Raw genomic sequence first — 14,553 nt, 5'->3', positions numbered from 1 at the left:
AGAAAACTCTGTTTTATTGAATCTCAGAAATTCTCTTTCTGAATGGCTTGCTGTTCTTATAATATTACATTGCCACACACGCACAATCACACTTATGAGGCAATTTCTACAATTAGAAGACCATATAGAGAGAAGCCAAACATTTTGATGGGCCAAAATGTGCAAACATGACAGAAATGCAGTTACATCAACAGTACAAAAACTTGCATCAATACAAAAACTTATGAAATCGTTATGAAACAGTTTCAGAGTTTCCATGGAAGGTAAGTTGTGAAAAGGAAAGACCTGTCACACCTACTTTCTTACAATTTATTCTTTTTTGCCAATGAAGTCATTCTTCTGGTTAATGGTGTCAGATGTAATGTGCTATAATGTGCTTCTAAGATGTACAATACAATATAGTCTTTCAAACAACTGCATTGATTTTATCATCAGTTGACACAAAGATTTACAAGTGGCTTTTGTATAATTCATTTAGTTAGTGGCAAATGGAAAATTCTAACAGTCAAAGAGCTGTTCTTACCATAACCTTTTCCTCATTTATATATTTAACCTATGATATAAGCTCTCAAAACAATAAGTAAAGATTTGACAGTATATATAGTTCTTTCCAAATAAAGAATTTTAGATATGTTGTTGATTTTTTAAGCTAAATCCTTCTTGGTTTTCTCCCTATTATGCATATCTTAACATGTCATTTCGATTCTGATATTTATCTGACCTAAAATAATGCAACTCTCTTTAGCATTATTTACTTAAGTATATCCCCTAAAAAGTCTGTAACCTGCTTGAAATCAGAGACCATTTATTTTATCTTTGTAATCCCCTTTCCTGGTATAATGTCTGGTATATATAAGTAAGTGCCAGATGGGGTTAGAAAGGAGGCAGGTGGCAAAACACACACAGCTTTATGAGGGCTATTGCCAACATTTTAAATTTTTATCCTTAGAACAAAGGATGTTATTAAAGGTCTAGGACTAGCTTTATTATCAGATTGTTTAGTTTATTATCTGATGTCTGTTTTGACTGTGTCAGTCAAATCACAAAATGGAAGGAGCCAAGAATGGCTGGCTGTTGCAATAATACAGATAAAAATCAGCAGCACCTTTTTTATGAGCAGAGAGATGAAGTGGACAGAATGATTCAAAAGGGGATAAAATCAATAGGTAATAAAGACTCTGTATGTGAAGTATAATTCTTAAATTTCTGGCTTATTGTATTAAAGAGTTGATGATAATACTCACTGAAACAAAAAAAAAACACAGAAAAGTAGGTTTGAGAATGGAAGATTATAAATTCAGTTTAACTGTTGAATTTGAGGTGTCTTTGAGAAACATGAAGTTGGCAGTTGGATTCAGAGTAGAGGAATGCACTGAAGTTAAAAAATATTGGATTCATTGCCTATAGAAAGAGTATAGAGGTGAGAAAAGAAAAAGATCTAAGGCTGAGGCTTAAAGAGCTACAACATTTACAAAACCCTGGCAGAAAAGGTTGAAACTGCACAAGAAACAGAGAGAGTAAGAGGAAAATCAGATATGTAAGTTAGGAGTTTCAGCTATAACCATAACCCATCTTAAAATCTTCGTGATAACATTAGATTCCCTTAGAAGTATGTAGGCATAAAGTAGGATAGGTAAACCACAGCCCTCAGTCCCGTTATGCTTCTGTAAATCAAATTTTATTGAAACACAGCCACAACAATTCCCTTATGTATGAATGGCTGCTTTCATACTATGACAGCAAAATTTAAAAGTTTTGACAGAGACCACATGACCCACAAGCCTAAAATACTTACTGTCTTGCCCTTGAAAAAAAAGAAATTTGCTGACCCCTGATGTAGATTTTAATCACATATGTACAGAAAGAAAATGCCTAATCAACTCAAACCTTGTAACAAATAATGTCCCTTGGTTTATGTAGTGTACAACCTGCACAATCGCCCTCAATAAGAGGAGAATGGTGACATTTGTTCATTTTCTCTTTTATCATATTGTTCATTTATTCTTCCGTTTCAGAAGATAAGTTGAAAAAAAAATCTCCTGACCTAAATAAATATAGTTAATATCTCTTAATTATTGAAAACTGCCTTTAAAGAGGGAACAAGGGGAATGCTATACTCTAAAATTTAAACTCTTCATAAGCTTCCTTTATAATATCCCCTGTAAATTTTAAAATATTATTTTCTAGCTACTTTTTCTTAGATAACAGAAGTCATTTCCACTTACCTCAAAAAATAGTTAATAGGATTCTCAAGTTAACTAAAAGTGTATAATAAAACTTCACTCAGTTCCTCATTAGAGTAGCAACAGTCTTGGAAACAAAAGATAAGAGTACCCTATATCAGCATCTCAGTCAGACAAAGAGAGCAGCCAAAATAAAGCGGCAGATGAATTTCACTTACAAATATAATTGTAAAAATCTGAACGAAAAATTAAGTAAAATTTAACCATGTATATAAAGAATTATCCACCTCAGTGAAGTAAAAGGAAGAATTACAATCAAGGAAAAGTTAGTTGTTGTTAAGAAATCTATTAATATATCACAGATATAATGAAAAATACAAAAACAAGGAATCTAAAATTTAGCAACTTTTTATTTTTATTTTTTTTCTTTTTAGATGGAGTCTCGCTCTGTCTCCCAGGCTAGAGTGCAGTGGCGCAATCTTGGCTCACTGCAACCTCTGCCTCCCAGGTTCCACCGATTCTCTTGCCTCAGCCTCCTGAGTAGCTGGGACTACAGGTGCCTGCCACCACGCCCCACTAATTTTTCGTATTTTTAGTAGAGATGGGGTTTCACCGTGTTAGCCAGGATAGTCTTGATCTCCTGACCTTGTGATCTGCCCACCTCTGCCTCCCAAAGTGCTGGCATTACAGGTGTGAGCCACTGCATCCGGCCAGCCATTTTTGATTCTTTAAAAATCATTGCATGGGAGCCAAGCACAGTGGCTTATGCCTGTAATCCCAGCACTTTGGGAGGTCGAGGTGGATGGATCACTTGAGGTCAGGAGTTCAAGACCAGCCTGGCCAATATAGTGAAACCCCACCTCTACTAAAAATACAAAAGATTAGCCAGACGTGGTGGTACACACCTGTAGTCCCAGCTACTTGAGAGGCTGAGGCAGAATTGCTTTAACCCAGGAGGCAAAGGCTGCAGTGAGCCAAGATCACACCACTGCACTCCAACCTGGGTGACAGAGTAAGACTCTATCTCAAAAAAAAAAAAAAAATTATTGTGTGTGGAGCACAATTTGGCTTCTAGCTGAATCTCCCAGTCTCCCCCCAAAAAAAGATTTAAAAATCATAGTGTAAAAGTTGTCAGAATCAAAATGGAGTCACTGATGTTAAGAAAATAAAAGAAAAATCTGACAAATACAGGTGAAGGCCATAAAGACAGAGTTCTCATTCTTAGATGCCTGATAGCACAAACGATCACAAAAAATTGCAAAAATCACAACCTTGCCCAAAGAACATTTGCATCCATATACAAAAAATATTTCTGAAAAGACATCTGCCCAGCAACGGCCTGTCCAGCCTTGGACTGGTATCACCATTATTGTTGATATTTATAGCCAAGGATAAACATTTCAAAACAATTATATAATCCTCATTTTTCCTTTACAAACTATTCCCTTTCTTTATCTCCCTGAATATGTGCATAGCTTACTACGGCATGCATATTCCCATTACAATGCTCTATTCCAAAATAAATACCTTATTTCTTTTAGAGAGCCTCTTTCTCTTTGTTATTTAGGTTGACAATAGTAAAGTGTTTTCTGGGTTGGGCACAGTGGCTCACACCTGTAAACCCACCACTTTGGGAGGCCAAAGCAAGTGGATCACTTGAGGTCAGGAGTTTGAGACCAGCCTGGCCAACATGGTAAAACCCCGTTTCTACTAAAAAAAAAAAAAAAAAAAAAAAATCAGCCAGGCATGGTGGTGGGTGCCAGTAATCCTAGCTACTCAGGAAGCTGAGGTAGAAGAATTACTTGAACCTGGGAGGCGGAGGGTGCAGTGAGCCTAGATCGTGCCACTGCACTCCAGCCTGGGTGACAGAACAAGACTCTGCCTCTAAATTAATTAAGTAATTAATTAATGTGTTTTCTGGTCTGAAATGTAAGGAACTTGGAAGTCAAGTCATCACTCCCATCCTCAAAACAAGAAAAAAGATGGACACACTGAAAGTCAACAACTCTTCTTAGATCTGTCATAGACTTAAGGTCACAAGACAAAGTACTGCCCCCAAAATGGAGAGACAGACAGGCAAATACATAGCCCACAGCTGGACAGTAGGGACACTTTAAACTATAATTAGCAAATTACTGGAGACTCAGTGTAGACCAGCTTGAGTGTTAAAAAAACTCAGAGAGGGCCTAGTCTTTGGGAGGCCCCTACGTGTTCCTGAGTTTTACGTCCTTCCGGAGCCCTAACAGGTTCTCACTTTCAAACAGAGAATTCCCTCCTGCTTCCAGCAGAGGGAGAGGGATAGTAACCATTTTGAAACACGCCTAGCTACAACCAGTAAACACAGCCTAACCCACAGCCAGATAATATAAAATATCACATTAGAGGCCTATTCACCTTGGTTTCATTTACATTTATATCATGTCTGGCTTTCAAAAAAAATTATAAGGCAAGATAAAAGGCAGAAACAGTCTACAGAGACAAATAAGCAGAAACAGACTCAGGGATAGCAGACATTTTGGAATTATGAAGCTGGGAATTTCAAAGTAAAAGAGAAATAAAGTCTTTCTCAAACTAAAATTTAAGGAATTTGTCACTAGTAGACCAGCAAGTAATGTTAAAAGAAGTTCTTCAGAGAGAAGAAAAGTGACATAGGTTAGAAATTCATTTAGGTAAGAAGAGTGTTAGAGAAGGAATAAATGAAAGTAAAATAAAATATTTTTATAATTCTTAATTGATCTAACAGACAATTTGTACAAAATAATAATAGCAACAGTATTTGGTATTATATCTCATGGATAAGTCAAATGTTATAAGGAAGAAGAGGGAGGAATTGTTATAAAGTACTAGCACTACTCATGAAGTGGTATAGTGTTATATGAAAATGGACTAGATCAATGGCCATAGCACCCTGAATGTTCTTAATCTCATCTGATCTTGGATGCTAAACGGGGTCAGGACTGGTTGGTACTGGGATTGGAGATGGCCTAGGAATACTAGGTGCTGTAGGGTATTTTTAAAAAGAAAGAAAATGGACTTAGGTTAATTGCAAATATGTATTGCAAACTCTAGAGTGTCCACTTTAAAAAGTTTTAAAAGTAGTATAATTTGTATGCTAACCCAGGAAAGAAAATGAAATCATATAAAATGCTTAATTAAAATGAGAAGCCAGAGTGGGCACGGTGGCTCATGCCTTTAATCCTAGCACTTTAGGATGCCAAGGCAGGTAGATTGCTTGTGGTCAGGAGTTTGAGACAAACCTGGACAACATGGTAAAACCCCGTCTCTACCAAAACAATGCAAAAATTAGCTGGACATGGTGGGACGCGCCTGTAGTCCCAGCTACTCAGGAGGCTGAAGTGGGAGAATCACTTGAATCCGGGAGGCAGAGTTTGCAGTGCGCCAAGATCATGCCACTACACTCCAGCCTGGGTGACAGAGTGAGACTCCATCTCAAAAATGAAATAAACATAAAAATAAAAAATAAAATGAGAAGCCAAAAAAATTAAAAAGAAGAAGAAGACCAGAGAAGAAGAAGCAATAAAGAACAAAGACAACAAATGAAAACTAACAACTATGGTATATACTAGCTCAGTGATATCATAGTCACTTAAATGTCAGTGGTCTAAGTATACCACTTAAGAGATTGCCAAAGTGAATATGAAAGCAAGACCCAATTGTATGTTGTCTTCAGGAAATCCGTTTGAAATATGAAGGAAAGTATATCATGCTAACGTTCATCAAAGGAAAGCTGGAAATGTTTATATGTCAGAGAAAGCAGTCTTCAGAACAAGAAAAATTATCAGGGTAAAGAGAGACACGGCACAATGATAGCAGGGTCATTTCTGCAAGATGGCATAACAATACTTAATTCACCTGACAATGAAGCATCAAAATACGTGAAGCAAATGCTGAGATGATTTTCAAGGAAAAATAGATGACTCTATTATTATAGTTGGAGACAATAACACCCCTCTATCAGTAATTGAGAGACGCAGCAGGCAGAAAATTAGTCAACAGAGAGTACCGTAAGTCAACTAGGTTTAATTTACATTTATAAAATATGTTATCCAACAACAGTAGAATACACACTCTTCACAAACTGACGTGGAACATTCACCAAGAGAGACCAAATTCTGGGCCATAAAACACCTTAACAAATTTGAAAGACTAGACATCATACAACGTTTGCTCTCAAACTACGGTAACAGAAAATGACTGGAGATTTCCAAAATATTTGGAGATTAAATAATACACTTTTAATAACTTATTGGTCAAAAAAGGAGTTTCAGGAATAATTTAAAAATATTTTGAACTAAATGAAAATATAGTTTGTCAAAATGCTTGAGATGCAGTGCCTAGAGGGAAATTTATAGCACTGAATCAAAATACGAGGAAAGAAGAAATACTTAAGATTAGTAATCTAAGCTTCCATCCTAGGAAACTATAAAAGAAAAGCAAATTAAATACAAAGTAAGCAGAAGAAAATAAGTAATGAAAATCAGCAGAAATCAGTGAAATTGAAAACAGGAAAACAATAGAGAACATCAGTGCGACCAAAATTAATCAACCTCAGGCCAGGCTAACCAAGGGGAAAAAAAAGAGAAAATACAAATTACTAATATCAGAATATCAATATCACTACTGATATAATTAGCATTAAAATGATAATAAATGGATATTATGAGCAATTCTATTTTCACAATTTTTTTTTTCTTTTTTGAGACGGAGTCTCGCTCTGTCACCCAGGCTAGTGGTGTGATCTCAGCTCACTGCAACCTCCACCTCCCGGGTTCAAGCGATTCTCCTGCCTCAGCCTCCTGAGTAGCTGGGATTACAGGTGCGTGCCACCATGCCTGGCTAACTTTTTAAATATTTTTAGTAGAAATGGGGTTTCACCAGGTTGGTCAGGCTGATCTCAAACTTCTGACCTTGTGATTGGACTGCCTCAGCCTCCCAATATTTCCACAAATTTGATAACTTAAATGAAATAGACCAATTCCTTAAAAGACATATTTTACCAAAACTCACATAAACAGAAAAGGATAACCTGAATAGGTTTGCTTTGACTTGATTTGATTTGATTTGATTTCCATCAATATCTTCATCAACGTATGTTGATGAAGAAACAGAATCCATCACTAATAACCCTCTGAAACAGAAAGCACTGGTCTCAGGTTATCTCATTGGTGAATTCAACTAAACATTTAAAGAACAAATGATACCAGTTATGTACAAGCTGTTCCAGAAAATAGAAACAACAGAATATTTCCTAATTATATGAGGCCACATACGTGAGGCCATTACATGAGCATTACCCTAATAAAAAAACCAGACGAACATATCACAAGAAAAGAAAACTATAGACCAATATCATTCATGAACATAGATGTAAAATCCTCAACAAAATATTAGCAAATTGAATCAAACAATGTATAAACAGAATTATGCATCATAAACAAGTATAATTTTTTCCAGGTTTACAAGACTGGTTTAACAGTAGAATGTCAGTTAATATAATCCACCACCTCAACAGGCTAAATAAGAAAATATGATATGAAAAGATGCAGGAAAATCATTTGACAAAATCTAACAACCATTCATGATAAAAAAAAAAATTCTCAAACTTGAAATAAAGGGGCACTTCCTCAGCTTTTTGAAAAACATATTTTTTTAAAAATCTTATAGCCAACGTTATACTTACCGGTGAAAACGAGATACTTTTAAGAGCAAGGGAATAAGGAAAACATGTTCCTCCTTTGTTAAATTTTAACTCCTATTCAGCATTGTCCTGGAAGTCCTAGCTAGTGCAATAAGAAAAGAAAATAAAAAGTATACAAATTGGGAAAGAAGAAATAAAACTGTCTTCCTTTGTAGATGGCATGGCTGTCTGTGTGAAAAATCTTCAAGAACTTATTTTTTAAATTCCCTAAACTAATAAGCAGTTATAATGAGATTGTAGCATAACAGGGTATAAGTTAATATACAAAAATCAATTGCTTTTCTGTATTACTGGCAATGAGTAATTGGAATTTAAAATGAAAAACACGATATCATTTACATTAGCACCAAAAAAGAGAGAAAGAAATAGGTATAAATCTAACAAAATATATGTAAGATCTGTATGAGGAAAACTTTGATCAAAGAAATTAAATGGAAGGATATTTCATGGTCATAGGTAGAAGGACTCAATACTGTTAAGATATTAGTTCTTCACAAATTGATCTATCAATTCAATGCAGTTCTAATCAAAATCCAAGCAAGTTACATTGTATATATTAACAGATTCTAAAGTTTCTATGGAAAGGCAAAAGACCCAGAATAGCCAATACAATATTGAAAAACAAAGTTGGAGAACTGACACTGACTTCAAGATTTACTGTAAAACTACAGTAATCAAGACAGTGTAATATTGGCAAAAGAATAGACAAGTACAATTGACCCTTGAACAACATGGGTTTGAACTGCAAAGGTCCTCTTATTTGTGGATTTTCTTCTACTTCTGCTACCCCTGAGACAGCAAGAACAACCTCTCCTCTTCTTCCACCTCCTCAGCCTACTCAGCATGGAGACAATGAGGATGAAGATCTTGATGATGCTCTACTTCCACTTAAGAATACAGTATTCTTTATTCTAGCTTACTTTAAAACTACAGTGTATAATATACATATAAAATATGTGTATATGTGTATATGTATAATACACATATAAAATATCTGTTAAACACCTGCTTATGTTATTAGCAAGGCATCCAGTCAATAGTAGGCTATAAACGGTTACATTTTTGGGGAGTTGAAAGTTGTACTCAGATTTTTAACTGTGCAGGAGGTTGGCACTGTAACCCTTATGTTGGTTTAAATTTCAACTGTAGTTCATTGGAACAGAATGGTGAACCCAGAAATAGAACACAGATATACTCTTTGTTCTACACAATATACACAGTATATAGTCACAAATAAAGTCAAGTGATCTGTGACAAAGGAGCAAAGACAATACAATGGATAGTCTTTTCAACAAATTATACTGGAACAAATAGATACCCACATGCAAAACATGAATCTAGATGCAGATCTTATACCTCATACATACACACACACACACACCCCCTCAAAATGAATCATAGACTTACATGTAAAAAACAAAACCATAAAACTCCTAAAATATAAACATAGAAGAAAATCGATGTGACCTGAGGTTTGTTGGTGAGTTTTTATCTACATCCCCAAAAGCGCTACCCATGAAAGAAAAAATTGATAAGTTGGACTTCATTAACATCTTTTTAAATCTGCCTTGAAAAAACACTGTTAAGAGAATGAAGAGACAGTCCACAGACTGGGAGAAAACATTTTCAAAACATATATCTGATAAAAGACTTGTATCTAAAATACAGAAAAAACATTTAAAAGTCAACAATTTTCTTTAAAAACCAGTTAAAATGTTGGCAAAAGATCTGAACAGACACCACACCAAAGAAGATATAGAAATAGTATAGAAGCATGTAAAAATATGCTCAACATCATATGTCATTAGAGAATTGCAAATTAAAACAATAATGACATACCTCTATACACCTGTTAGAATGACTAAAATCCAAAACTTTGATGATGCCAAAGGTTGGCAAGGATGTGGAACAACAGGAGCTCTCATTCATTGCTAGTGGGAATGCAAAATGGTCCAGCCACTTTGGAAGACAGTTTTTTTACAAAGGTAGGCATACTCTTACCATATGATCCAGTGATCATGCTCCTTAGTGTTCACCCAAATGAATTGAAAACTTATGTCCACACAAAAACCTGTACAAGAATGTTTATAGCAGCTTTATTTATAGGTGCAAAAAATTTGAAGCAATCAGTATGAATCAATATGTCTGCTATAATTGGACCATGTTTCCCCAAAAATTCATTTGTTGAAATCCCAGTCCCCAAGGTAATGGTATTATAGGGCAGCATGTTTGGGGCGCTGTGCCCTCATTATTGGGATTAGTGCCTTTATGAAAGAGGCATGCAAGAGCTAGCTTGCCCCTTCTAACATGTGAGGACACAACTAGAAGGCACCATCTATGAAGCAGAAAGTGGGCCTTCACCAGACACTGAATCTGCCAGCACCTTTATCTTGGACTTTCCAGCCTCCAGAACTGTGGGAAATAAATTTCTGTGGTTTATAAGCTGTTAATGTATACTATTTTGTTATAGAATCCTCAGTTAACTAAAACAATGTCCAATGAATAAATGGATAAACAAACTGTGGTATACCCATACAATGGAATATTATTCAGCATTAAAAATAAATGAGCTATCAAGCCACAAAAATTTACAAAGGAAACTTAAATGCATACTACTAAGTTGAAGTCAGTATGAAAAGGTTACATGCTGTATGATTCCAACTGTATGACATTCTCGAGGGGTAAAACTACACAATCAGTAAAAAAAAGATCATATATTTACATCTTTAAGATGCAAATTTCTTTGTCACATATTTGCTAGGAATTTTAAGTAGATGGATGACTATCACATACATTAAATAAGATACCTTGTCAAAATGCTTAGCACAATATATGATACTTATGAGGTGCTTAATATTGAATGAATGAGTGAATTAGAGAATAAAAGAATGAATGCCACTCTTTTCTTTGTAATACAAGCATAGCTTAGTAAATTTATTTTAAAAACACATGTGAGGCTGGGCGCGGTGGCTCACGCCTGTAATCCCAGCACTTTGGGAGGCTGAGGCAGGTGGATCACCTGAGGTCAGGAGTTCGTGACCAGCCTGGCCAACATAGTGAAACCCCATCTCTACTACAAATATGAAAATTAGCCGAGCGTGGTGGCAGTTGCCTGTAATCCCAGCTGCTTGAGAGGCTGAAGCAGGAGAATTGCTTGACCCTGGGAGGCGGAGGTTGCAGTGAGTGGAGACTGTGCCACTTCGCTCCAGCTGGGCAACAAGAGTGAAACTCAGTCTCAAAAAAAAAAGAAACAAAAACACGCGCACGCGCACACACTCACACACACACACGAATCAACTAAAGATATAATTTTGTCTATACAGAGTATAGTAATATGTTGATAAATGTATTATGTATTTATACAATTATGTATTATGTATTTACATAATTATGTATTATGTAAATATGTATCCTATTATAAAACCCATATCCAGATGCATACATTTACTGACCCAGAGTAAACTTTTATTCTCATATCTTACATTTTATTTTAATATAGGGCCTGCGAGGACTGCAAGGTGATGTTGGACCTCCTGGAGAAATGGGCATTGAGGTAAATTTTTTGTGGCTCGTTCTTGTTCATAAATATTCTACTTTTTGTAAGGCTCTAGGGTAAAATTAATAATTAGATATATATTATGAGGAATACTTCCATAGTATTGTTTCATATTCAGAAAAAAGCCTAAAATTCCATTAAAAGCAGAGATGATTATTATATGTCTAATTTTATACATATGAAGTTCTCCTCTAATAATTACCTCATTGAGATGACAGAACACAAAGTAGATAGAGCTTTCCCTTCACTGATTTAAAGTTGACTTGAAAACCTTTCATTCTAAGATATTATATGCCCTATATAGGAGAATACTGAGACATTACCCAATTTAGGATATATTTTGGAATTATAAGCCAAATTTGTTATAAATATCCAATTCTTTTATTTCCATTGTTTGTAACTTTAGTACTAAATAAATCAAACATTTTATTTAATGTTTGATTTATTTAGCTGTTGTGAAACTGCTCCCTTGGCTGCTGTGTAACTGCTCTGTCTTGATTTGCCACTTCACCTTCTCATTAGCCTTTCTGAGTCTTGACATGAAGTTGCCCTTTTACTTCCTTGGCTTAGTGATCATATTATTACAGTGACTTTAATTACCAATTTTACTCTGATAGATCTCAACTTGGTAGCTGTATTTATACCTCTCTCCTCAGATTCAATTATTGATTTCCTGTTATCTTTTTAAACATCCGCCTAGATATCCCACAGACATCTACAATTCAAAATATCTAAACCAAATCCATTACTTTCCCACTGTTCTTCCTCTGTTTAATTCCCATCTCAATGAAAGATATCCCTTATACCCAATAACCCAAAACAGAGAGTCATCCTAGACTCCTTCTTCTACCTAATCCTCTCTAATCAGTGACCATTTCCTTTTGAATAGGCCTCCTCCTGCCCATTCTTCTTAAATCTACCCTTTCCTCTTTATCCCTATTGCCAGTGCACTGTCCCCTACACTCTCATGCCATGTCTCCTCCAACTCCTATAATTCCATCATCTACTTGTTGCCAGTTTATCTTTCTTATATCATTCATTTCTTTTAAATGTTTCAAGAGTTCTCATGGCCTTTAGGATAAAATGCCAATTTCTTAACATGGTAAATAATGGTTTACATAACTTAATTTCTGCAGACCTGTTCACCTGTGTCCCCAATAAAACTCTTCTCCTCCCTCAAGGGAAGGGAGGGGCACACGTAGCATGCTCACAAATAAGGTAAATGTCTCTTGGAGACAAAAATAGTTGTAACATCAGCAATAGTAGGAACTTTAGGCCTGGAAATAGCCAGAGGTTGCAAGAACTTGTATGTTCTCAAAGTAAAGAAAACTGAAAGCTTCCCAACAAAAATGGACCCACCATGAAAGAAGGCTGGAAAAGAAGGTGTGTGTGTGTGTGTGTGTGTGTGTGTGTGTGTCTGTTTGTCTGTCTGTCTGTGTGTGTCTTCTATAATGTGAATAAATTTATCTCTTATTTGCATGATATTTTTATGAAACCAACAAAGAAAAATGAATTTTTTAAGTAAGTAGATTCCTGAAGGCACTACAGAAAGGGAAAGGAAGAACAAATCGCTTTGGATGAAGTTTAAAGGATGACAGAGAGGATTAGAAGAAATGGATCTTGAAAGTCCTAATTTTAGATGAAGTTGTCTTTACATTTGAACTATTAAATGGTGTCAGAAAGTATCTGTACTTATGCTATGAAGTTGATAAAGGGACAGCAATTATGCCCTTTTGGACACAGGTGTCTCACCCTTGAGTTCAGTGTTACCACCATCTTCTCATGAGATTGCTGTTGCCTTTGTAATGTGTCAAATTATTCTCTTATAGGGACCTCCAGGCATTGAGGGAGAGTCTGGTCTGCAAGGTGAACCAGGTGCAAAGGTAACCTTCTAAAAAATAATGGAGAGTCTCTAAACTTTCATCATTGAATCCCCTACACTTGCTACCATTGAGTCCCCTACATTTGCCAACTTGAAAGAAGGTGGAAGCCCCCAGAGAAAAATTTGGAACTCCTATTCCTTATGACAGCAGTCCCCAACCTATTTGTCTGGCACCAGGGACCAGTTTCATGGAAGAGAGTTTTTCCACAGATGGAAGCGGAGCAGGGGATGGTTTCAGGATGAAACTGTCCCACCTTAGATCATCAGGCATTAGATTCTCATAAAGATTGTGCAACCCAGATCCCTCAAATGCACAGTTCACAGTAGAGTTCATGCTTCTGTGAGAATCTAATGCTGCCACTGATCTGTCAGGAGGTGGAGCTCAGACAGTAATGCTGTGTCACCAGCTGTTCACCTCCTGTTGTGCGGCGCAGTTCCTTACAGGCCTTGGACAGGTGCCCTCTACGGCCCAGGCGTTGGGGAACCGTGCCTTATGACATGCCCTCCATAATTAGCCATGCAGTCTTAGTAGAAAAGAGTTTAATCTTTCCCTTTGTTTCCTCAGGGAGATGTTGGACCTGCAGGAAGTGTTGGAGAAACTGGGGAACCAGGTTTGCGAGTGAGTGCCCACTGGAAACTCTTTAATACACTAACCCGCTTCTTTCAGAGACTCAAAACTTATTAGTCTAAACACTCAAAAAATAGGATAATAAACCTTTCTGATACATTATAGAAAGTGTTTGGTTTTATTTCATAATTTCAAAAGCTGCATGCCAAATCTTGTCCCTATTCTAATTTAGTAGTATTTAGAGTCTTAACCTCGTATGTCCTTTTCTCAAAATCAGGCATACTTTGTAAAACCCTTACCAAAAACGTGGAGTCACTGTGATTGTCACTAACGTCAGCATTAAGAAGAAATTCACAAGTACCAGTGATCAACTCTCAGAATAGTTCGTGACCTAACAAGACAGATAAAAGATTGAAATCTAATTTATAGATTTAATTTGCTCTAAAAAAATCAAACCTATGATCATGCAGGGTTAACAAGATGCAAGGCCATAATTGCAAATTGTTGCAGTTAGATAGCTTTGAGAAGTTATCCTAATATAGATAGCCTTTATTCTGAGCTGTGGTAAGGAGTTGTTTCCTAAGATAATGGTGCCCAAGATAATTTTAAGAGACATTTGTTCACTAAAAGGCAAAGTAGGGAGAT

General features: G+C 36.0%; 1 protein-coding gene across 7 annotated transcripts in view; it reads left to right on the top strand.

Moving 5' to 3' along the window:
• The window catches only part of COL24A1 (collagen type XXIV alpha 1 chain), a 386,758-nt gene that overhangs the window by 250,871 nt on the left and 121,334 nt on the right, over positions 1 to 14,553 (top strand). For all 7 annotated transcript variants that reach the window (XM_031650448.1, XM_031650446.1, XM_021943525.2 and 4 more), the window contains 3 exons: positions 11,402 to 11,455; positions 13,288 to 13,341; positions 13,906 to 13,959. In XM_031650448.1, the coding sequence (XP_031506308.1) occupies positions 11,402 to 11,455; positions 13,288 to 13,341; positions 13,906 to 13,959 (162 nt within the window). The remainder of the gene's footprint in view (positions 1 to 11,401; positions 11,456 to 13,287; positions 13,342 to 13,905; positions 13,960 to 14,553) is intronic.

The sequence above is a fragment of the Papio anubis genome, chromosome 1 (genome assembly GCF_008728515.1).
Source record: "Papio anubis isolate 15944 chromosome 1, Panubis1.0, whole genome shotgun sequence".
Lineage (NCBI taxonomy): Eukaryota > Metazoa > Chordata > Mammalia > Primates > Cercopithecidae > Papio > Papio anubis.
This window is presented reverse-complemented; position numbering and strand designations above follow the sequence as displayed.